Genomic DNA, 26,868 nt, shown 5'->3' with positions numbered 1-26,868 from the left:
ATCCCCACTGATATGGTGGAGAATGACCCTGCTTTGAGGGGTGCATGACATGTCTACAAATACTGTGGCCATGACAACACAGATTTCAGAACCTTGCAACAGTGGAAATAACACTTTCCATTACTTACTTTGTCAAGGGTGAGCATGTAGAAATTAGTGATATCATGTTCTTGGGCATAACGAATTCGAGCTCTACATTCTTCTTCATCTATCAGCTCACCCACATACTCATTCACGAATTCACCCTAGAACAAAAAATAGCTTCTGACTTAATGGCAAAAAGTACATTGATGTTCACATGTGTATATTGATTACTGCATCCTCAGCATAATGCCTAGCACACAGTAGATATAAAACAACTACTTGGCAAATAATTAAACAGACCAACCCATATTCATGGTCTTTCCTAGAAAGAAACTTCCATAAAATTCTTCGGAAAATATAACCATGAATAAGGCTTATTTTATTAAAATACCAAATAAGATTTATTTTACACAAAGATTGTACAAAATTACCTATTTATTAAAAACTTGCAGATCATTTTCATTATAAAAGGTCTAACCCTTTCTCCTTCATGTTCCATGAACCCAATTTTGTTTTTTCCCCACTAAAAATATTTCATTAGCAGATGATTAATACCTCTGTATCATGTACTCACTATCCTCTCACTCTTAATTACTAGTTCTAGGATTTTTCACAAAAGAGCAAATAAGGCCATAGCATCTTTGAATTTCTCTTTTTTTCTATCCTTCTACATAGTAAACATGATCAATACAAAGGACTTTAGACATGAAGGAGACCATCCATTCTCAGGCCTCTCAATATGGAAGGATATGGCAAGACACAATAACATGGTTAATCCCTAAACTATGTTATTTTCCTCTATGATGAATTTTCTCATATTCATCAGTTACCAAGCAACTACAAAAAAGAAAAAAAAAAATCTGGTAATTAAGAAAAGTTTTTCTGGGGCTGGTGGGTTAGCTCACTTGAGAGAGCATGGTGCTGGTAATGCCAAGGTCCAGGGTTTGAATCCCTGTACTGGCTAGCTGCCAAGAAAAGAAGAGAAAAGTTTTCCTTACCTTTTTAATATCTGTCTTTGTCCGTAGACCCCAACCCCTCTGTAATGTGCGGAAAATTTCAACCTCTGGATACTGGCGCTTGGTGAAGCACTGGTTTTGACAGCGTCCTCCAGCAGGACACACTGTGGGATGGCACTCATAGAGCAGCATGCGGTTGATACACTCAGAGTCTATCCCACAGGGGTTCTCATCAGTAGCTTTACAGTTGCAACGGGGAATTTCAGACAAGTCTGCAGTGAAGATCTGTACCCTGCCAATAGGACGGTTTACCTGGAGAATAAGTGTATAGTATAGTACGTCAAGCAAGTCAATACAAGATAATTCAGGACCTGTAAAAAGGCAGACTTCCTTGAAGTTGCATGTTACATTTCACATGATTTTGAACTATCAAGATTTAGGCAGTTTGATATGAAAATAATGCCTGATTTGATATATAAAATATGAATCAAACAAAAGTTTTAAAAATTCATTTGAAAATCAAAATTTCAAAGCCAGTAGGCCAACTGAATTGCAGTCTAGGTATGTGCTATTGCCGCATGCTGGTGCCACTTTAGCTGCTATACTATACCTTTTCTCTATGAATACACGTTTTAATCAGTCTTTCTTAACACCTGATCTAACCTGTTATTAATCTGAAATAAGTTTCTTGTATAACACATCACAAAGCAAAACAAAACAACAACAAAAAACACCCACATGGTTAGGTAAGAACAAAGACAAAGATATGTAATTGTAGGTAAACTCTCACTCTAGATCAGGGGTTGACAAACTTTTTCTGTAAAGGACCAGACAGTAAATATTTCAGGCTTTCTGGGCCATAGGTTTTTGATGCATGTAGTTCAACTCTGCCACTATGTAAATGAATAAGCATGGCTGTGTTCCAATAAAACTTTGTTTATGGACACTGAAAGTTGAATTTCATATAAACTGCATGTGTTACAAATTATTCTTTTTCTTTTTTCCCCAACCATTTAAAAATGTAAAAACCACCCTTAGCTCATGGGCATTACATAATTAGGCAGTAAACTGGATTTGGCCCATGAACCATAGTTTGCCAGCCTCTACTCTAGATCCTTTTCCTGGAAATATGTTTGTTTACCAAAAAACAACAAACAAACAAACAAAACACAAGTAGAAGGAAGAAGTTGGCCTCTAAGTTCTGTGATGAGATCATCCACAGGAAGTTGCTCTCTCAATAGCCAATTGATGTGCTACTCTGAAATGCCTACCTTGCTGTTATCTGACACCTAGGACTGTGTGAACAGGATTACTTTCCTTTTTCTGAGGTCTAACTACACTTTGGTGTTATGTCTTCACACATAATAACTTCATTTAATTCTCAGTGTATAGCCAGAATCCACCTCGACCCATTATGGGTCTTGAGTTTCTTTCTTTCAGCAATCTTAATTACTTGTAAGGATTAATATTTTATGACTTTTATTCCTTCTTAGAGGCCTTCCGAAGATCAAAAAGAAAATTTACTTACTTAAAAAGAATAAAACTCATTCTATCTTGTAACTATCATGTAGGTTCATTAGACCATTTTATAAATCTAAGATATAGTATGGAATTTGAGTGTTCTTACTTTTCCTATTCTTGTAATATTTTAGTATTTCATCATTACCCATCAATGATACCTAACTATGCTAAAAAAGAAAAAAATAATAAGAAAATGGAAGAATGATGGTATTGTATATAAGCAGGATGAAATAGTGAAATAAACAGTCACACTTCAGTTTTCTTATTGCATTGCACAAAGTACTGCATCATCTTTCAAGAAAGTATAAAAGCCTGGAGATACTATCTTTATAGTCTGCTTTTAGTAAGGTTGCCAGACTTAGTGAATAAAAATCCAGGACACCCAGTTAAATTTGAATTTCAGATAAATAACAAATCATTTTTGAGTTTAAGTATGCAATATCTGGAGTGTCTCTCCTAGAGATGGTCTCCCAAGAATTTTTTTCTCACCTTTATATGTTTATAAGGTGGTGGTTTTTTGTCATTCTTTCGGTCTTCTTGTAGCTGCCGTAGCTCTTTTTGGGCCTTTAATTCCTCAAACCGTGCTGCAGCTTCCTGAAGAGCTAAGAAAACACATAGGACAAGTGTGACTGGAGTTATTTTGCTTTTTTCCCCCCTTAAGTTGGAGAAAATCCACGTTTTAGACAAGGTTCCAACCAACATTTTATATGAAAAACTAAGAATATATATGACACCTATTTTCAAATAGGTTATACAGTCCCCAGGGTATTCAAATGTAACATTAAGACAAAATGACTCAATACAGACTACAACCTTCAGAGGAAAAGCAAAACACAAACAGCAAAATGACTTTAAAAAGCCCACAGATACCATCTACCAATGATTAGACTTCACCTGCTCTACAAAGTCACTGCCTTTAAGTCTAAATCTTTTCTCAGACCTAAACCTCCTGCTTCCAGGAACATTCTACTTCCTAGGTGCCCCAGGAAACATGCTCACTCTTCTTGGAAGAAATTCAAAGTTGAAGTTTTCCTTTTCTTCTTTACTATTCTCTAGAGAACTTATCCTACTCTTCTCCTAAATTCTGTAAATATCAGCTATTAGCTCTAATGATACACAGATCTTCATATCCAATCTACATTAAAACCCTTTCATATACTCAAAAGATTGGAATGTCTGAAAAAGTCCAACAAAATCTTAAGATTCTCATTTTTATCCACTTAAAACAACATTTTAATTCATTATTCTTCACCCAGGTTAAAAACTCTGAGAATTCCAATTCTTCCCTCTTTCCTCTCTGTGGCTTTCCCCATGTTTTGTCAATTCTTTGAAGAAAATCTCCCCTCTGACCCATCCCCTTTTCTTCATTTCCCTGTAACCACTTAGCAGAATGTGTGTGTTACATGGAGTCCTCTAAATTGTCCTAAAATTTGTCCTTTCCTTATCATATTAGTCAGCATGTCCTGCCTAGTCTATCTCCTTAATGTCTATCCAGTATACATCATTCTCTCTACCCCCATGAACAACTCCATTACTGTCCCGTCATCTCTGCCCAGAACTACTTACAACAGCTATATTGCAGATCTTCCTGGCTATAGCTTCTCACTTCTAAAGATCCCAATACTCCATACCAGACTAAGGTTTCTACAACTCTGTGCTGACCATGTCGCTGATGTAACTCTTTAGGCAAATAGCCCGGTGCTTCCCCAACCCTGTGCTTAAACTATACCAAATACTTGGAGGTCGATAACTCAGCATGTTAGATTAAAAACACATCCTATCTTCCTGACAACATTTTAAGTACCTTCCTTATTTGTTTACAGTGTAGGGGTTAAGAGCTTGCATTCTGGAGACCAACTACCAGAGTCAGAAACCTACCTCAACCAGTTATTGGTTTTGAAACCTTACAGAAGTAATTTAACTTTTATGTGCCTCAGTTACCTCATGTGCAAAATCAGGATGGTATCTACCTCATAGGGTTGCCATAAGGACTTAAAGCAGAAAACAAACATTGAAAGAGTCTAGCACACAATAAAGGTAACTATTATTATCATCATATGGCTCATTCTTCAAAGCACTAATTAGGAAAGAAGCCATCCATGACTTCAAGACTTCAATCCCCAGCCTAGTCATGCTTCCTCTTGCTCTGTTTCCACAATATACTATGCACATTTTTGCCACAACACTCACTGAATGGCATTTTGACTGCTGATATCTATGTCAGATTCCCCCATAAAAACATGTGTTCAAGAAAGCAGAAGCACCTAGCCATCCCCTGGTGAAGGCACAGAAATCACAGAATCCCAGAGATTTGGCAGCCTCACACTGATGGCACTCCCCACATTCCACCTTCTCTCCCAGCCTTGGTGGTGGCCATCTCTATGCAGGCCAAGATGTAGGTCACTTAGTCCCTGACCATCTGAGGTTACAAGACTCAAGACCCAAGCTCCTACAGTATTAGTAATGATAGCCCACAGTACCAGTACTGTGTATTACTGTATTAGTAATAGTTCCGATAGCCCACATCTCTGCACAGAAACTACATGGCAAATAGGTAAGTAAGAACCCACTAAAATAACATAAGGCAATCGAAAACTTTGTTGAACTTGATCCCTTTGGACATTACTCCCATTACCTACCCAGGAAGTTTCACTTGCCAAGAACCTCTTTTCACCTCACTCTGAAGACAAAATCTTATACTTTAACATACAATACATTCAAATTGCCTTTTAAAGGACAGCTAGAAGAAGAAAGTAATTGCCACTGAAAGGATACCAAATATGTACCCTGCAGGCCACTTTTATTATCCCACTGAACTCACAGCAACCTTACTCCATTATATGGTAAAGGAAAATCCAGGCTCAAAGTTGACTCGACCACCTGGTGAGTGGTAAAACTAGCCCTGGTGACACCAAGGGACCTCACCTCCTACCCCCAACTGTCCCTACTGCCTTCAATGCTAGGCCAGCCTACAAAAATTTCTTTTGATTCAGAGTATTTATGCTTTGACCTCCACCATTTTGCTCTACAATTTTGGGTAAATTTTATTTCTTCCCAACAAACTGGAAAAAAACCAAACTCCTTGGAGTAAATGTGGCTCTGCTACAGATTCAAGCCTTTGCCTATGAACACTTTATAAAATAGTTCCAGAACTCCATTACTTGATGAGATGCTCAGAAACCAGAACTGATAAGACAAAAAAAAACTTCCTCAAGGAATATCCAGTTAAGTAAAGGTTAGGCTCAACAAATAATGAGTTATGTGGGTCAACTTCCCTGCAAAATCCTACAACTGCAGCCCCATAACGTGCCCCAGAGGACACAACACAGCTGCTAAATGTAACATATGTGAATTCTAACACAGAGCAGATACTCAGGCAACAAAGGCCTGTGTTGATATAAGAAACAAAAAGGATAAAGTTACCTTTTTTATATGTCCCATCCACTCCTTTGCCCATCTTATCCTTGCTGCTCACATCCCCCTCCATGTAAGGAAAGACTCGAGCCTGATGAGTCCACAGATAGTCATTAGAACCAAAGAAGAGGACAGGGAATTCGCCCACATCATGTCTCATCTTATCTATGTTGGAAGGAACAGCTCGAGGATGGCAGATCTCAGCAGGCCACCACCTGGGAAAGGTGAAAACAAAGGACGAAACTTCTAGAAGGCTGCAAGGCACTAGGAAAATAACCCACTTAGGATAAGAATAAGGAATAGCAATGTCTGTCTGTCCACATTAAAGTCTAGGGCATTCTTACTAGCTAACAGGAGTACAAATAAGGTATATGTGCTGGAAGCCTGAAAACACCTGCCCACACATGCACACATGTACATACTCCCTTAGACTCAGTTATTCTACTTCAAGGAATCTATAAAAAGGAACTAATTAGAGAGATGAACAAAGGTTTATTTGTATAATGTTCACTGAACATTATCTGTAAGAATGAAAAACTGGGAACAATGTAAATGCTCAGCATCAGGGGAATGACAGTAATAACCATGCTACACTATACAACGAAATACAATTTGGCCTTTAAAAGGGAAACGTTCAGTAATCATTAGGAGTATGTAAAAATGACACCAAGAAATGTAAAAAAATAAAAAGTACATACAACCACTTTGGGAGACAATCTGACATCAGCTATTAAAGCTGGAAACTCCTACACCTATTTTACTCTGGAGAATGCCCTATAGAAAGCTCTTTTGCGTGTAAACCAAGAAACACTGACAAATGTTCATAGTGCAAACAGGAAAACGGATACATGAAGTATACAACATTGTGTAAATGTATAAAGAAGCTATGTACAACTATGAATGAACTAGAGCACTATATTAACTATGATAAATCTCAGGAGCAAAAAAGTGAATGAGAAAAGCAAGATGTAGGAAAATATATCAAAAATAATTTCTTTATATAAAGGTCCAAAACATGCAAAACAAAACATTATACATGTGGCAGACACATACAGCAAGGCAAGGGAATGAAAAACTTAAAATTCAATAGAATAGTTACCTCTGGGTGAGGGGAGAGAATGGAATCAGACAGGGCATGGAGGGAGCCTCAAAACTACCAGTACTGCTCTATTTCTTTAACTGGGAGGTACATACATAGGTGCTCCTTAATTCTTTAAAATCATACACGTCATATTCTTTTATGCATTATTGTTCAATGAAAAAAAATTTTAAAAGAAAAAGTGAGATGCAAAACAAGGTATAAACTATAAGAACAATATTGGAGGACTGTGGGGAGAAGGCTGTGTATTGGCATGTCTGTAAGTAAATATGCCAAAATGTTAACAATGTATCTTGTTTGTGAGTTTACGGGTTTTCATAAATGAATTTTCTACAGAGAACATGTATTATTTCTTTTTTTTTTTTTTAAATCCTATATAAAGATGACCAGTAAGGGGATCTCAACCCTTGGCTTGGTGTTGTCAGCACCATGCTCAGCCAGTGAGCCAACCGGCCATGCCTATATAGGGATCCCGTGGCCTTGGTGTTATCAGCACCGCACTCTCCTGAGTGAGCCACGGGCCAGCCCAGAACATGTATTATTTCTATAACTGCAAATCATAAAGTTAGTTTTTTTTCCTTATAAGGAAAAATTAATTAGGTGTGGGGTACTGTGACTAATCAGGAAGATCATTTTTTTAAAAAAAGTTAAGAACTATGTCTGAGAGATTCCAAAGAAGAGAAGATGGTAAATTCTATGAGTGCCATTCTCCTTCAGGCTTACTCACCTGTATCGTCCAACTTTTACCCAGACAATCTCCCTGTAGTGAGGCTTTTTGCCTGCCTTACAGTCATTGCAATACCAATTTCCTTCAGGGATATCAATGTTCAGACACTCACGATGAAAAGCAGCAGGGCAAGAATCACAGCATAGAAGGCTGCCTCCTGTGGGAATACAAATATCTGGCATTCAGACCTCAGGCTGCTGTAGGGACCCAGCTGAAATAGCTTTTGCACACCTCAAATTATGTATCTCCCAATTACCAAGTACCAGCCAAAAACTTAGTAATTTAGTTACCCAGAAAGACTTCTCTACAGGAATACTCCCTCTCCAATATTCCTGACCCCTCCCCACCATTAGATTTGTCACTGATAAAGATGAGATCTTATTGGCAAAAAATTAAGGCAATGAGGTCAAAAGTAAACCCAATAAAGTCATTTCTGTGTACATACACACACGTACATTTTCTTCCCCTTCACTAGAAAACAAAACAGTACATAAAGAGAATATCAATGACACACAACAATCAGAGTATAAAGAGCACAAGCCTTAACTGATTGATGTCAGATTTGGGTTGGAATTCCAACTCTAAGACCATATGACCTAGGGAATTCACTTTCCTTGCTGAGCTGTAATTTCATCAATGGTAAGGTATTTTCTGCAACAAAAAATAACCACGTTTTTGAGGACTAAGCTAGCTAATAAATCACATAGTAGTATCTGACACATAAGTAGTATCTTCATCTGGTGGTTCCTTCTCTCTTCTTAAAATTACTAACTTTTCGAGGTTAAATGAGCAGAGCCAAGGTTGGCTTTGCTGGGTTCCCTGGGGAGAATAAAAACAGGAGCCACAGATGATCAATAAGAAGGTCACACATTGGGAAGCCGGGACAAGCCAGGAAGCTGCTTTTTGGGTCTGGTAAACTGGACTGACTGAGTGGTCAAGAGAGGAAGTGAGGAAGTCTGGTGTGTTTATACTAAAACTTGCACTGAGATAAGGGAAGGAGACTTCTAGTGAGACCGTAGTAAGGAAGAATTAGGTTCCACATCTCCAGTCCCCAAGGTCTGGGCTCACTTCACAATACCAGAGTTTCCCAAGGTCAGATGCTTACGATTATCTGAGAATAATTTCGGCATGAAGTAACACTAAATCCACATAGAATCAAAACCCTTGACCTTCTTCCAGTCAAGATGGTGGAACAGACAGTCCCTAGAGTCACTCTCTCCCACAAATCAACCGATTTAAACTATAAAAACATAACATCGAGTGCATATAGAACGGGGAGACATCCAGTGGGGGAGGCAGAAGCTCGGCGGAGACCACATGCCCTGCGGGGCCGCCGTTGCACAATCCAACAGATAGGCTTCACCCGTCGCCACCTGGCTCCATTCCCAGCCCAGCCCAGTGCGCACAGAGTGGGGAGACGTCCGGCAGGGGAGGCAGAGGCTCGGCAGAATCCACACACCCTGTGGGGCCACCACTGCGTGATCCAGGAGGTAGGCTTCACCGCAGGCACCTGGCTCCATTCCCAGCCTGGCCTAGCGCGCTTGGAGTAGAGGGACGTCCAGGGGAGGCGGGAACTTCACAGGGACCACGCTGCCGCTGCGTGATCCAGGAGCCCGGCCCAATGCGTACAGAGCACAGAGTCCTCCAACAAGGGAGACAGACGTTCTGAAGAGTCCACACACCCTGTGGGGGGGCCACCGCCGTGCGATCCAGCAGCAGGTAGGCTTCACCACCACCACCCGGCTCCACCCCAAGCCCGGCCTAGCGCGCACAAAGCAGGGACCCATGCTGCAGGGGAAGGAGAAGCTCTGCAGAAACGACGCGTTCTGCGGTGCCTCGGCACATCCCAGCAGCCCAGCCCAGAGCACACGGAACAGGGAGAAGTCCAGCATGGGAGGTGGAAGCTCAGCAGAGACCACACACCCTGCGGTACCGCCCCATGATCCAGCAGCCAGGCAGAGTCCAACCTGACCAGAGAGGTGGCTCCCTGGAGAGGCCCAAGACCCGAGGCAACCAAACACGCAGGGCACTAGTGGCCAACTGAGTAGTCACGGAGGAAGCCATACCAAATTGGCAACCCAAGCAACATCTTAGTCAGTCAACAGTGTCAAACCTGTGGACTGTGAAACCCCCTGCCACAATGAATAAACATCAAAGAAAAGATAACAGAAATATGAAAAATCAAGAAAGTACACCACCAAAGGATAATAAGTCTCAAGCTCTAGATCTTACAGAACAAGAAGCCCTTGAAATGACTGACAAGGAATTTCGAGTGATAATTCTAAGGAAACTGAATGAGATACAAGAAAACTCAGCTAGACATCATGATGAAACGAGGAAAAGTACACAGGACCTGAAAGAGGAAATGTACAAGGAAATCAATGTCCTGAAAAAAAATGTAGCAGAACTTGCAGAACTGAAGAATTTATTAAGCAAAATAAAAAACACAATGGAGAGTTTAACCAGCAGGCTTGTGGAAGTTGAAGAGAGAACCTCTGAACTTGAAGATGGGCTGTTTGAAATAACACAAGCAGACAAAAAAAAAAGAAAAAAGAATCAAAGGCATTGAAGAAAATCTGAGAGAGATATCAGACAACCTTAAGCGCTCAAATATCCGAGTCATGGGTATTCCAGAAGGGGAGGAAAACGGAGATTGCATTGAAAACATATTCAACAAAATAGTGGCAGAAAACTTCCCAGGTATAAGAAAAATCACAGATCTTAAGATTCAGGAAGCTCAACGATCTCCAAACATATTCAACCCAAAAAGGTGTTCTCCAAGACATGTTATAGTCAAATTGGCAAAACTCAAAGACAAAGAGAGAATCTTAAAAGCTGCAAGAGAGAAGCATCAAATCACCTACAAAGGAGCCCCAATCAGGCTAACATCAGACTTTTCATCACAAACCCTGAAAGCCAGAAAGGAATGGGATGATATATTCAAAATACTAAAAGACAGAGATTGTCAGCCAAGATACTCTACCCTGCAAGGCTATCCTTCTGAAATGAAGGGCAAATAGTATATGTCTCAAACAAACAAACACTGCAGTAGTAGTTCACCACCACATGACCACCCTTACAAAAAATTCTCAAGGGAGTACTGGGTTTGGTCCCTGAAAAATAACTACCACTGCCATAAAAACCGAAGAAAAATCAAAACCCACTAGTATAATAAAAATGGCATTCATGAAGAGAAAACAAACAAACAAAAAGGCTATCTGCAACCCAAGGAACCAAAAAACACAGAAAACAAACAGTAAATCAGAAAGCAAGGAACTAAAGACATCTAAGACAACCAGACAATAATCAATAAAATGCTAGGAATAAATCACTTTTCAATAACAACTCTTAATGTAAAAGGTTTAAATTCCCCAATCATAAATATGTACGCACCCAATGTTGGAGCTGCCAGATTTATAAAACAAACTCTATTATACCTAAAGAAGGAAACAGACACTAATACCATAATAGCAGGGAATCTGAACACCTCACTGTCAATACTGGGCAGATCATCTAGGCAAAGAATCAGCAGAGAAACACAAGATCTAAACAATACTCTAGACCAATTGGACTCGGCAGATATCTACAGAACATTCCACCCAACAACCTCAGAATATTCACTCTTCTCATAAGCACATGGATCATTCTCCAGGATAGATCACATATTAGGTCACAAATCAAGTCTCAACAAATTCAAAAAAATTGGAATTATCCCATGTATTTTCTCAGACCACAATGGATTAAAATTAGAAATCAATAACAAATGAAATTCTGGAAACTATACAAACACATGGAAATTAAACAGCATTCTACTTAATGACATATGGTTCCAAGAAGAAATCAAGCAGGAAATCAAAAAATTTATTGAAACTAATGAAAATAATGATACATCATACCTAAGCCTGTGGGATACCGCAAAAGCAGTACTAAGGGGGAAATTTATTGCATTAAATGCTGACCTCAGAAGAATGGAAAGATGGCAAGTGAACAACCTAACAATTCACCTTAAAGAACTAGGAAAACAAGAACAATCCAAACCTAAAGTTAGCAGATGGAAAGAAATCATTAAGATCAGAGCAGAACTTAATGAAATTGAAACCCAAAAAACAATACAAAAGATCAATGAATCAAAAAGTTGGCTTTTTGAAAAGATAAATAAAATTGACAAACCATTAGCATGGCTAACTAAAAAAAGAAGAGAAGATCCAAATAACAAAAATTAGAAATGAATAAGGTGATATTACAACTGATTCATCTGAAATACAACGAATCATTCGAGACTACTATAAACAACTATACGCCAACAAATTTGAAAATCTGGAGGAAATGAATAAATTTCTGGACACACACAAGCTCCCAAAACTGAGCCATGAAGACATAGAAAATCTGAACAGACCAGTAACAATAAAGGAGATTGAAGCTGTTATCAGAAGGCTCCCAACAAAGAAAAGCCCAGGACCAGATGGATTCAAAGCAGAATTTTACCAAACATTCAAAGAGGAATTGACACCGATTCTTTACAAACTATTCCAAAAGACGGAAACACGCAAATCTCCCAAATTCATTCTATGAAGCAAACATCATCCTGATACCAAAACCAGGTAAAGATATAACCAAAAAAGAAAACTACAGGCCGATATCCTTGATGAATATAGATGCAAAAATCCTCACTAAAATACTAGCAAACAGAATACAGCAACACATACGTAAAATTATTCACCACGATCAAGTGGGATTCATCCCTGGGATGCAAGGTTGGTTCAACATACGCAAATCAATAAATGTGATACACCATATTAATAAAATCAAACACAAAGGACCATATGGATCATCTCTATAGATGCCGAAAAAGCATTTGATAAAATTCAGCACTCATTCATGACAAAGACCCTCTATACGTTAGGTATAGATGGAAAGTATCTCAACATAATTAAAGCCATATATGATAAACCCACTGCCAATATCATCCTGAATGGGGAAAAGCTGAAAGCTTTTCCTTTAAGAACAGGAACTAGACAAGGATGCCCACTCTCACCACCACTCCTATTCAACATAGCGTTGGAAGTACTAGCCAGAGCAATCAGAGAAGAGAAGGAAAGAAAGGGCATCCGGATTGGAAAAGATGAAGTCAAACTGTCCCTGTTTGCGGATGACATGATCCTTTATATTGAACAGCCTAAAGCCTCTACAAAAAAACTCTTGGAGTTGATAAATGATTTCAGCACAGTAGCAGGATACAAAATCAACACACAAAAAATCAGTAGCATTTCTATTCTCCAATAGTGGACATGCAGAAAGAGAAATCAAGAAAGCCTGCCCATTTACAATAGCCACCTAAAAAATAAAATACTTAGGCATTGAGTTAACCAAGGATGTGAAAAATCTCTATAATAAGAACTACAAACCACTCCTGAGAGAAATTAGAGAGGATACAAGAAGATGGAAAGATATCCCATGCTCTTGGATTGGAAGAATCAACATAGTGAAAATGTCCATACTACCCAAAGTGATATACAAATTCAATGCAATCCCCATCAAAATTCCAATGACATTTTTCTCAGAAATGGAAAGAACTATCCAGACATTTATATGGAATAACAAAAGACCACACATAGCCAAAGCAATGCTAAGCAAAAAAAATAAAGCTGGAGGCATAATACTACCTGACTTTAAACAATACTACAAAGCTATAATAACCAAAACAGTATTGTACTGGCATAAAAACAGACATACTGATCAATGGAATAGAATAGAGAATCCAGAAATCAACCCACACACCTACAGCCACCTGATCTTTGACAAAGGCACCAAGCCTATACACTGGGGAAGAGACTGCCTCTTTAGCAAATGGTGCTGGGAGAACTGGATATCAATATGCAGGAGAATGAAACTAGACCCATACCTTTCACCATACACTAAAGTCAACTCAAAATGGATTAAAGAATTAAATATACACCCTGAAACAATAAAACTTCTTAAAGAAAACATAGGAGAAACACTTCAGGAAGTAGGACTGGACACAGACTTCATGAATTAGACCCCAATAGCATGGGCAACCAAAGGAAAAATAAACAAATGGGATTATATCAAACTAAGGAGCTTCTGCACAGTAAAAGAAACAATTAACAGAGTTAAAAGACAACCAACAGAGTGGGAGAAAATATTTGCAAAATATACATCTGACAAAGGATTAATATCCAGAATATACAAGGAACTCAAACAACTTTACAAGAAAAAAACAAGCAACCCAATTAAAAAATGGGCAAAAGAGCTAAGTAGGCATTTCTGTAAGGAAGATATACGAATGGCCAACAGACATATGAAAAAATGCTCAACATCACTCAGCACCCAGGAAATGCAAATCAAAACCACAGTGAGATACCATCTCACCCCAGTTAGGATGGCTAAAATCCAAAAGACCCTGAAAGATAAATGCTGGCGAGGTTGCAGAGAAAAAGGAACTCTCATACATTGTTGGTGGGACTGCAAAATGGTGCAGCCTCTATGGAAAATGGTATGGAGGTTCCTCAAACATTTGCAGATAGATCTACCATATGACCCAGCTATCCCACTCTTGGGAATATACCCAGAGGAATGGAAATCATCAAGTCGAAGGTATACCTGTTCCCCAATGTTCATTGCAGCACTCTTTACAATAGCCAAGAGTTGGAACCAGCCCAAATGTCCATCATCGGATGAGTGGATATGGAAAATGTGGTATATCTACACAATGGAATACTACTCAGCTATAAAAACGAATGAAATACTGCCATTTGCAACAACATGGATGGACCTTGAGAGAATTATATTAAGTGAAACAAGTCAGGCACAGAAAGAGAAATACCAGATGTTCTCACTTATTGGTGGGAGCTAAAAATAAATAAATTCACACACACACACACAAAAAAAAACCGGGGCGGGGGGAAGAAGACATAACAACTACAATTCCTTGAAGTTGATATGACAAGCAAACAGAAAGGACATTGTTGGGTGGGAGGGGGGAGAGGGAGGAGGGAGGGAGGTTTTGGTAATGGGCCACAATAATCAACCACATTGTATATAGACAAAATAGAATTTTTTAAAAAATTACTAACTTTTCAGAACTTTGTAGTTTCAGTAACATAGTTACACATTTTGCCTTGTGTCAAAAAGAAAAGAAAAAAAAATCCTAGGATGAAGCAATTGTCTACGTATTTAATTCTCTACAAAAAGCGTGATGTTTGGCACCCTTATGACAACTATGATCCTTTTTCAGAATACCATATAAATGCATAAACTTAATACATAAGATAAAAAGGACACCAGTTATATTAAAATATGATTATCAAAACATCAGGACAAAATAAGAGAATCAGTTATATTTCTTTGTAATGCATAAACAAGATCTAGCAGTAGTAATGACTGCAAATGATATTTGCATATACCAACATATACCTTATTTATCTTATGCCAGAAATGAGCCTGCTTCAAACATACTACACTCAAACATATAAAGTTTTACCCTGAAGAGTTAGTAAAGAGTTAGCCTCATGAAAGTATACATCCAAGTTCATCTTCTTCTCACTGTGCATTTTTTACATCTTAAAAATCCTACAAAAAACTTACTTTTGTGACACTTTCCTTATACAATTTCATTCCATGCTGACTTTTTTCCATTTCTCAATAATCTGGAGCAGGCTTTTAAAATAAAAGTTGTGATTTTATTTGTTTGGGGGGAACTGGGGTGTGTGCTTGAGACCTCACTCTGCTTCAACTGGAAAAGCTCCCCTTTTATCTGTATTGTACACTGGAGCTCAGATTCAGAGTAAGATTTCATTTGGAAAAAAGTCTGCTGCTAAAAAATAAGGCTGAAGAACAATTACAGTCTGAAACTCATACTTTGCTATTTTTGTGCATTTTGTGGGTTGAGTCAAATAATCTTAGAATGGGACATTAAAAGTGACATAGGGTAACATAAATTCAACTGACCCAATGACAGAATACCTTCTACAAAATTCTTATCTATGCTTAGTTACCAGCTGAGACACAACTTGGTTGATAGCACAGTTTGCTTAAAAGATCTTAGGAGAAAAATCTTCATTTTACTAAGTTGGCATTCATGATACACTAGAAATATTTCATGTACAAAAAGGCATTTAAGGGCCAGCCTGTGGCTCACTCGGGAGAGTGCAGTGCTGATAACACCAAGGCCACAGGTTCAGACCCTATTAGGGATGGCTGGTTGGCTCACTGGCTGAGCGTGGTGCTGACGACACAAAGCCAAGGGTTATGATCCCCTTATCGGTCATCTTTTTTTTTTTTTTAAGGCATTTAAATCTGTCCTTCAAAGAAGGATACAACACAAAAAGAAATCTGTATAGAAGAAAACCCAGTGAATAAAGGCGAAGGGTCAGAGCTAAGAGGAAAGGGTGGCAAGTACATCAGTCTTGCATGGAAGGACATACTGAGAAATGAACTGAGGGAGAACATGAAGGAAGAAATCAACAGAACTAGTCTGAGTAGATGGTAGGCAGGAGGGTCTTTCTGGTTGGAGTAGAAGAGATATTTAGGAGAGGGAAAGACAAGCAGAACAGGGAAAACTGCATGCACCATCCAAATAAACCAAAAGATGAAAGAAAAAAAAAAATGACATTTGGTGGAAGAGGAAAGGAAAGAGAAAATAAATCTTAAACACATTGCTAAATTCTAGAGCCTGATTCCTTTCTATTTAGCGATTTACCGTATTATTATCCTAATACTCTGGATAACCACCTTTAGTTCTCTCCTTTACACAAGCAAAAACAAAAAAGAAAAGAAAAAGAAAAAGAAAAAAAATCCTAGGATTCTATTCTTCCTGTCCTCTAACAGCAAGATAACCTTATATAGTGAGTCAGCAGTTCTCAGGCTTTTTGGTCTCAGGACCACATTATATTATAGAAAACTACAGAGAACCCCAAAGAGCTTTTGTTTATGTAGGCTACATATATTGATATTTACCCAAACTGAAATTCAAACTAAGAAATTGTAAAAACATCTATGAATTCATTTAAAATAACAATAAATCTAGTATATTAACATAAATAACACTTTAATAAAAAATAACTACATTTTTCCAAAATAAAACTTTTTTAGTGAGAAGAGCTCATTGTTTTATATTTTTGCAAGTATTTTTAATTGCATTTGTTGCAATATGTTGTTTGGTTGATGTACTTAAAGAAAATCTGTCTCTCAGAAATACATAGTTGGAAAAGAGTATATTTAATAACCTGGTCAATAATTGTGGATATTCCTTCTTTGATACAACATTAAAACTCCACAGGGTAGAAGTTTAGTTGCAATGTGGAATCTGAAGCCACATCAATAAACTTTTACTACTATTACATTAAAATCCATGGATCTGTCCTGCATTTTGGATCTTTTATATATGCATGTTAAAACATCATTCGTTATATGAAAAATACTGGTTCACTGAGTCATGTAGAGCTTCCAAATGGTGACCTATTTCATTTCATAATATTAAAAAGGCACATTTATTAACATCACTGTGATCTCATCAGTGGCAGCTATCAGGCTCAAGGTAGTAGATAATAATTTTCTCAAATTCTAATTTTCACTTAAAAGCTCAAATTTTATCATTGGCCACTTTTTCTCAGTTGCACTCCTTGAATTGACAGGCTCATTACATTTTCAAGAAAACGTCTGCCAAATATACAAATATGAATAACCAGTTTGTCAGTAACTCTTACAATTAAAAATGGTATTCCATGAACAATGCAGATAGCTGAGCTTGAAACCCAGTTTCATGAATGCCTGAACTCGAGACAACCATCAGTATACAACAGAACTGCTTTCTGTGCACTTCCTACTTCATCACACAGAATAGTAAAACAGTGTTCACTTGAGGGTTGAGATTTAATAAAATTAATAAATTTTACTTCTTTATCAAAGAAATTCTTATGTGAAACTGCCACATTTTTACTGTGAGTGTACGCCATTAGAGAATACAATGACTACTTACTTGCCTAGTTTGAAGCCATCACCTTGTTTCTGCTAAGGTGCCAGCAGTTTTACCTACCATTGGTTTTGCACAATCCATGTACATGTCAACAAAATGGAAAAAGGCAAGTAATATCTTGGTATTATGAAAAGAGTTTGATCTCACAGACCCCTTGAAAGAGTCTTTGGGCCTTTCCCCCTTCTTAGAGATCCACAGACCACCCTTTAGAATTGCTGCTACATCTAATAAGATGTTTCCTTGAGGACTCAGTTATTATTATGACTATCCACTACTGGACTCTAGCTTTTCAGTATCCAACCATCCCACAAATTAGAATTGCCATCACATGGGAACTTTCACTCTGAAACTATCTCAAATATTTAATCCCACCCTGGAATTAAAAACAGTCTAATGGTGAAACTGTTTCATCTTCCCATATTCAAGAAAACTTGGAAAATGCACTTTATCCCCTTGTTTTCATTCTAAGGGTAGAATTACTTATTTAAATGCTATTAAATATACAAACTCTGTGTTTAATTTTCTTTGAAACAAATAAAAGATGGTAAAATAAATAGGTATCAGCGTTCATCAAGACAGTTTTATAATTACATATAAAATTTTCACTTCCCATCAACATAATGCGCTGATAGTCTATTTATTCTATATTAGCACCATACTTTGAGGATATAAATGAATGTCCTAATGCAAACTCCAGTCAGAAGGTATCTTTTCCTTAAATTGTCATGTTACATAAATCTTCCTAAGAGCACCAAAAAAATATGTTCAAATTGACAATTTTCAGTCATACAAAGCAGTCATAAAAAATGGGGGGAAGGTGGTTGTACCACCATTTAGTATATCCAAATTTTTCAAAATGTGTAATGTCTTCTCAATTCATCAGATCCCACTGGATTTCTTTAGTTTCTTTACTTCCACAATTAATCAGACACAGCTCTGGCTAGAGGAAAGGTTTCAGAAAGGAACGATATATCAGAAGTAAGGAAAATTCTCATTTTACAGAATTACTGGCATATATACCTGATGATACAGACATCCTTAATGCTATCTTAAGGAAGAGGAAAGTTGGCAAGCTATTGTTTTCTTGTGGGACATCATCTTGGGGAAAAGAGAGTAAATTAGCAATGAAGTAAGTTTTTGAAATAAAAGCAAACAGAATAAGGCAGGCTGTGAAAAAAGTCAGTACTACATAAAATTAAAAAGGTAAAACAAAACAAAAACAAGACCAGTGGTCATCTAAACTTATTTTCTCACTGTGCTAGGGCTTTTTATCACATCTTTTCATTTAATTTACACTGTGATAATATAACCATGTGATAGGGAATGGAGACCATATTTTATAAGTGGGCAAACCAAGGCATTCCAAGCCTTGGTAAAGCAATTTGCCCAAGGAGAAAAGCCAGAATTCAAACTTGGGTTTTCAGATTCCAAGTACAATTCTCATTCCATCACACCTGTTGACTCTTTTTTAAATTAGTCCCTCAGAATGTTCACACCCAGCCAAGTTTACAGAAAACTGCAGAATCAATAAGCAGATTTTCAAAAACAGAAAAGTGAGAGAAATTGTTCTCAAAAAAACTACTAATCAAAAAAATTCAATTTGAAAATGAATGAGTAAATCAGAAGACAGCTGGTGCCACCCTCAACACTAGAAGATAGTGGAGCAATGTCCACAACAATCTTAGAAAAGGAACATGTAACATAAACATTTTATAGTAAGACAAGATGTCCTTCTAGCACAGAGGAAAATGATGCCTCAAGTACAGAATTATACACCTGTGGGCTCTTCTTAGAAGTTGAGTCAATCAAAAGGAAATTGGAAATAAAGAATTCAGAAGTATGTAAGTACCACAGTTTACATATTGGTGATGAGCACTAAATCATCCACTTAATATAATGAGCAAAAATCAGACTGTCAAAGATGGAAAGGAAAGAGGAAAGAAAATGTGTGAAAGGGCTATACTGACTCTTTACTCTAAAAAGTATGTTATAAATTGGGTGGGAAAAGAATAAATAATTTATTTTTCCTCTACCTTAGAAGATCTTCTAAAAACTAATACTCCTTATAGCAAGGAAATACTTAACTGAAGTTTATAAATTCCCTGAGGTACACTGTTTTTCGCCTTTAAATTCAAAAAACACAAGTATACAATAATACCATTTTCTATCCAGATATCTACCCTTCTATCTGCTAACATGCATAAATGTCTAGAATAATACCACTTAATATTAAGCAATGTTCTTTTCCTGATGGGATGTGGGGCGATTTTTTTCTATTTTTGTTTTTTTCTTTATTGTTTCAATTGCTTATCATTTTAACAAAAATTGAGCCATTATTCAAAATAACAAAAATAAAACCTCTCCCTATTGGGCAACAAAGCCAAGTTTTAAAAATTCTATGTCATCATTAATTCAGGACGTCATTTCCTAATATTTATTCCAGTGACAATGTCAAGAAACTTTTTTTTTGTTTCAATTAAAACATTGTATTAATCTCTTTTTAGACTATTTATACAGCAAGAAGTCATATCTTACCTTCTGAACACACAAAACACCAGCTAACATTAACATGCTCATGATTTCGACAGCCCCGCCTAGGGGTAAAGTGATTAGGGCAGATGATACTATTAGATGCAAGGATCTTTGACCCGGCAGCTAGACAAAAGTCATTGGCATGGTATGCCACAGGGCAGCGGACACAGCGCATCAGACGACCTAATATATGAGAAACAGAAAAACCAGGGAGAAGCAAAAGAAAAAGACAGTAAATATTAAAACAGTGTGAGATATTCACGTCTATTTGCTAGCATTGAGAAAATATCAGAAATAAAAGGAAGGACCACTAGGACAGTGGATCTTAAACACCCAATCTACCATGAAAGCTCAGATGGGAGCTATGTGATAAATCTCCAAAGAGAGTAACAGATCACGTAATTGTAAATGAGCCTGCCTCACCAAGGAAAGCCCTAAGCAAACCGCTGCCCTGACTCCTAGGAAACCTGGAATTAGACCCGGACTAAAGGGGAGAAAGCGGGGAAGGAAAGACTCATGCTTACCTACTACTCTGTGGTTCTTAAAGTCTTTCAGGTAAATGAACCTCTCTACTCCCCCCTTCCAGATGAAATACATCCCCTAACATACTTCACCAACTAAAAATCATTACCAAACCACCTAAATGTAACCTATAATAGCAATTAAAAAGGGAGAGGGAGCTAATGGTTAAACTGTAATTTTTTTTTTTTTTTTTTTTTTTTTGGGTGTCTGGCCAGTACAGGGATCTGAACCCTTGACTTTGGTGTTATTACACCACATTCTAAGTAACTGAGCTAACCAGCATCCCGCTAAACTGCAATTTTGACCCAGAAAGTTAAATTATTGTGCTCAGGACTGATGAGACCTAAGGGCCAGGAAATTATCTTACAAAAGGTACTGCAAGTCTGATTAAAAAGAAAAGTTAACACTGCTAAATTTGGCCTGCTCAATCAGCTGTGAGAAAAGTCAGGCTGTTTTGGCACACAAGCATTCAACAGTATGGACACAGTACATGACTTTTCAAGAAAATCAATAAGAGACCCGCTATTATTAAAATTGTTTTACCAATGAGAAAAGATTTCAAAACCTGAGTTTACCTATACTCACAGACAGTTTTGTAAAACTCAGCTCTCCACCTAACTATGAAGCAGAAAAGTTTCCATTACAAGAGTTTCCATCTTAAAAAATAAAACAAATCAACACAAAACCTTTAATTCTGCCCTATCATGCATTTTGAATCATATCACATCTGACAACCAGAGACATAAGGCCCCACAGGGGGAAAATACATTTTGGGTTTCTAATTGAATAGGACAAGCTGCAGAACAGTTTTTTTGAAACTAAATCTCATATGAAATCCAAATATTTAAAACTACCATATAATGCCAGGGCTCCATAGTCCATTACTCTCCTCTTTTCCACGCAGACTGTTGGTACTCTAACTGACAAAAGCTAGAGAGAGACCATGAAAAGACACGACAGATTGTATTTGAAAATATCAATTTCCAATGAAAGTAAGGTCCTACAAGTAGATTGGTTCACATAACAAACCCATACCTTTAGACGCAGAAACACTGGCTGGGTTAGCAGCATGGCAGGTTATACAGATGTGAAGGGAGCATCGGAAGCCCTTGTTCTGCATGACAGTGGGTGGGTACTTCTGGACACACTCTTCATGGTAAAACTTCCCACACAAGGGCAGAAGGCACCTTTTAACATCTTCCCCACTTTGCTTACATACAAAACAGGTATGGATTCCTAGGAAACAAAAAGAAGTTAACAAATTAATACTAATTCAAGATCTACCCAATCTAAGCCATTAAGAAGTGGGTGAGGAACTTTATAACGCCCTAATCAGGCTGAGAACACCTGAAAGAACAACAATCTTAATATCACCATAAACAATCAGACAATACATGGTTATGGACATGACACAACAACATCTACAGAGCATTCTTGCCAAAAGAAAAAAACTGAAGCTGAATCTAATCCAGCCTCTAGGTCTAACTACAAGTTTACAGGAAATATAGAGGATAGAGGAACAAGCTAAAGAGCATCTCAAGGATGCAAGCTATCAAGTTTATTTTATTTATTGGTTACGAATATTCATGGGGTACAAAGCTGATTGTCACCACTTGTGCCCAAGATATGATGGCCAGATCCATACTGGCAGCACATCCATCACCACAAATTGCAATTATACCCCGTGTCCCCCATCCAATTATCCCCAATATCCCTCTAATGTTAGCGTTAGACTTGCAGAGGGAGAGAGCATACCTAGGGATACAAAGTGGAGTGGGGGAAAGGGGGATGGGCCTGTCTTTCCTTCCTTCTTTTCCCCTTAGCTCCCACTTATGAGTGAGTACATGTATTATTAATCCCTTTGTGCTTTGCTTATTTCACTCAACGTAAGTTTCTCCAAGCTCATCCATGTTGTTGCGAATGTGAGAATTTCACTCTTTTTTGGGCAGAATAATAGCCCATGGTGTATACAGAAATCAAATTTAGAGTGAAAAATTTAACATGACAAATGGCCATTGCTTCAACAAATAAATGGCATACAAAATAGGGTCAGAGGGGCCGTACTGTTGTGGATTAGGAGAAACAAGAGACATATAAAATCATACAATGCAGGGACCTTATTTGGATCTCAATTCAAAACACTGTAAAAAGATATCTTTGAGACAAATGAGAAAATTTGAAAATAGACTGGGTAGTAGACAATACATAGGAGTTACGAGATACTCTCGCTACACATTGTATGTATTTTTAAAAAGTTGTATCTGTTAGAAGACCTTTTGAAATACATAAGAAAAATGAGGCAGAAAGTTGATAATCACTGGAACTGAGTGATGAATACATGAAGATTCTTTACATTGTTCTACCTTTGTGCATGTCTGAAGATTTCTGTAATAAAAAGTTAGAACACAAAAACAAAAACACGACTCCACCTCTCTCTGGGATACAGTACAATGTAAAGGGAAAAACCCAGGCTTCAGAGGCAGACAGACCTCACATGAAGCCTGCCACTGGCACTTGCTGGAAATATGAGCTCATTCAAATCACCCATCCCATCTACAAACACTGAGATCACTTAGTTAAAAACAATTTTTTGGAAAAATTTAAAAATATTTATTTGTAAAGAAGCAAACCACTACCTGATGTTGAATAACTGGCAGCTGTTATTAAACTACAGCAATCTAAATAACGATGTGGTCACCCTACTGCAGGAAAACAGGTGAGCCACAAGCAGTAAGAATCAACTCCCAGACCTGTCCAATTAGCTCAGTTGGTTATAGCATGGTGTTATAATACCAAGGTCAAGGGTTCATATCCCCCGACCAGCCGGCACCAAAAAAAAAAAAAAAGAAAGAAAGAAACAACTCCCGCTTCTTACTCTATCTTTACTGAAACTGGGGTAAAATTTCCTACTCTCAAAAATAATGTCTTCTCTATATAAACTATATACAAAAATTAACTCAAAATAGATCGTAGATCTAAATGTGAAACCTAAAACTATAAAATTCTCAGAAGAAAAATTGTGACAGTGGGTTTAGCAAGAGTTCTTAGACTTAACACCAAAGCATAGTCTGTAAAAAGCACAAATTGATAAAGCGGACTGCAGCAAAATTAAAAGTGTCTGCTCTCCCAAAGACACCATTAAGAAAATGAAAAAGCAAGCCACAGAATAGGAGAATATTTTGAAAACTACATTATCTGATAAAGGATTTGTAACCAGAATATAAAAAGAACTAAAACTCAACAATAAGAAAATAAACCCAAATAAAAAAACAAAAAGATGTGAACAGACACTTCATCAAGGAAGATGGCAAATAAGCACATGAAAAGATGTTCAATGTCTTTAGGGAAATGCAAATTAAAAACACGACTATCAGAATGGATAAATTAAAAACACTGACAGTACCAAGTGTTGACAAAGATGTGGAAGAATTGGAACTCTCATACATTGCTGATGGGAATGTAAAACTGTACATTTAGGAAATAATTTGGCAGTGTCTTAAAAAGTTAAGACATATAGGAGTACTTCAAAAAGTTCATGGAAAAACAGAACTAAAAGATAATACAAATCTTTCCATGAACTTTTTCAAGTTCCCTAGTACCTGATTCAGCCATTCTACTCTTAAGTATTTACCCAAGAGAAAAGAAAATGTATCTATACAAAGACTTGAATGTTCACAGCAGCTCTACCCTCCAAGCTAGAAACAACTACCTTTCCCATCATTCTCATCAAGCCAAGAAAAAACATTTTCAGCTTCCTTCTTCTGCCTTACAACTCCATGGTACATTCCTGTTTCACTGCTACCCTTACATCTCTTCAAGACTATCTTGTTTGTGACTGTACTCCTCTATTATTCTCTCTCTTATTGAAGAAATTCATTTCTCTACACTCATTCTTAATCTCTGTCCTACAAACAGTCCAAACAATCTTCTTGACCCTATAACCTTCCCTTCAGGTACTGCCTTCCTTTCCATTGAAGTCAACCTTCTTCAGAAAGTAGAGTACATTACTACCCATTCACCCTTCAACCTGGTTTAGTGTGGCACCCTCTGGCAGAAAGTCAAGCAACTTCCGTCAAATACATTTTAGAATCACCTTAGTGTCTTTGCCACAATTGCCTCTGCAGATGACACCCTACTCCCATATCTTAACAGATACTGACAAGCTCCTCCTCTTCCTCCAGTAACTCCTTAGAAGTGGGTATCCCCAGTGAGTATCATGGGCCCTCTTCTTACTCCACAGATGCTTTCTCTTTGGGCAGCATTATTCATACCTTTGGGCTTCAACAGTATGAGCATAAGATCTATACTTTCAGCCCTGATTTCTTCACTGCTCAAATGCTATAACATCCACATATCATGATGAAAAAGAACAATCCCCTTAACGTAGCTTATCAAGTCTTTACAAGCTGGTCTCAGCTGACCATCCCTATTTTCTGACCCCTCATCAATATATTATAATTCTCCCAAATAATCTTTTTTGTTTTTTTGATAAATATTTTTATTGACATATGATATACACACAGAAAAGTGTACATATCTTAGTGTATATACTTCATAAATAAGCATGAAGTGAAGAGGCTCATGTAATCATCACCTGGTCAAGAAACATAAAATATCACCAGTAACGCAAAAGCCTTCCTGGTCATTACCTAGTAAAAGGCCCCATTGAGACCTCTTAATACACTGGCCTAAACTGCCTATTCCCCATATTTTTCATACCCTTTCATTACTAGACCTTGTGCCCTTTACCTCCCCACACCAATTTCTATTTCTCTCTTAAAGCCAAATTCAGATATCTTCCTCTGTGGCATTAGCTCATCTTGGTTCACGCTACCCATTAAATGTATCTTCAATGCTTGCTTATTGCACTGTATTATGCAACCATATATTGTTAGCTTAATATGCTTTTTTTTTTTTTTTTTTCCGTGACCGGCACTCAGCCAGTGAGTGCACCGGCCATTCCTATATAGGATCCGAACCCGCGGCCGCTGGGAGCGTCGCTGCGCTCCCAGCGCCGCACCCTCCCGAGTGCGCCACAGGCTCGGCCCTAGCTCAATATGCTTTTGAGGGCAGGAACCACACAGCACTGACTTCTGCATCTGTAACAACTAGCTCAGAGTTGCCATAAAGTAGCGTCTCCAATAAATGTGTTTTTTTCCCTGAAAAACTTAAAATTCAAATCCTCTTCAGAAAAATACCCTTTTACATCAACTTTACCTGTGCGACATTCATTGCAGATAAATTTTCCTCTTGGCATTTCAGTTAATCCAAGGCACTCCAGGTGGAAAGCCCCACAGCACTGAGCCTCACATAACAGCAACTCACCCAGTTTCTCACAGTTCTGTTAAAAGAAAGAAAACAGATCTGTCTACAGAAAAAGGCTTTTAAAAATCCCAAGTAGAAATCCCTCATGAGAGCAAAGATTAAATAGTACTTTTGCCAGAAACAACAAATCCTACCATTCATTCAACCAATATTTAATGATTACCTCCCTCTGTGCTAGGTACCACAAGGTCCCTGGCTCTCATGGTTCTTATATTCTAGAGACAGAAGATATAAGTAAACAAACAGGAAAGATATCAGATAAGTATTAAATAGAGAATTCAAATAGCTACTTTGGATTGGGTATCTCAGACTGGGCTCAGAGCTGAGCTTTGAATGACAAGTCAGCCATGTGAAGACCTGAAGGAAGGACTAGGAAAGTAGCAACTACACAAAACCCACAGATAGGAAAAGCCATGGCATGCTTGAGAATCACAAGGAAAGCCAGTATCACTGGACTAAAGTAAACAAAGGTTAGAAGTGGCAGAAAATGAAGTGAGAAAGAAGCAAGGGCCTGTAGTTTTAGATTTTATTCTGATTGCAAAGGAATACCACTGGAGAGCTTTACCAAGCAAAGACTGAAATCAGGTGTTCATTTTTAAAAAGATCCTTCTGGCTGCTAAGTGGAAAGTGAGTTCAAGAGTAGAAAGGTCAGAGCAGAGCTAAGAGAAACCAGAAGTCTATTGCAATATTTCAA

General features: G+C 37.7%; 1 protein-coding gene across 5 annotated transcripts in view; it reads right to left on the bottom strand.

The window, feature by feature from the left end:
* The window catches only part of NSD1 (nuclear receptor binding SET domain protein 1), a 151,662-nt gene that overhangs the window by 10,952 nt on the left and 113,842 nt on the right, over window positions 1-26,868 (bottom strand). For all 5 annotated transcript variants that reach the window (XM_063084455.1, XM_063084459.1, XM_063084462.1 and 2 more), the window contains 8 exons: window positions 26,067-26,190; window positions 21,885-22,085; window positions 20,331-20,510; window positions 7,802-7,958; window positions 5,985-6,190; window positions 3,051-3,163; window positions 1,083-1,352; window positions 129-245 (listed from right to left, as the gene is read on the bottom strand). In XM_063084455.1, the coding sequence (XP_062940525.1) occupies window positions 129-245; window positions 1,083-1,352; window positions 3,051-3,163; window positions 5,985-6,190; window positions 7,802-7,958; window positions 20,331-20,510; window positions 21,885-22,085; window positions 26,067-26,190 (1,368 nt within the window). The remainder of the gene's footprint in view (window positions 1-128; window positions 246-1,082; window positions 1,353-3,050; window positions 3,164-5,984; window positions 6,191-7,801; window positions 7,959-20,330; window positions 20,511-21,884; window positions 22,086-26,066; window positions 26,191-26,868) is intronic.

This window comes from Cynocephalus volans, chromosome 2 (genome assembly GCF_027409185.1).
Source record: "Cynocephalus volans isolate mCynVol1 chromosome 2, mCynVol1.pri, whole genome shotgun sequence".
Lineage (NCBI taxonomy): Eukaryota > Metazoa > Chordata > Mammalia > Dermoptera > Cynocephalidae > Cynocephalus > Cynocephalus volans.
The sequence above is the reverse complement of the archived record's forward strand: the minus strand, read 5'-3'. Positions and strand labels throughout refer to the sequence as shown.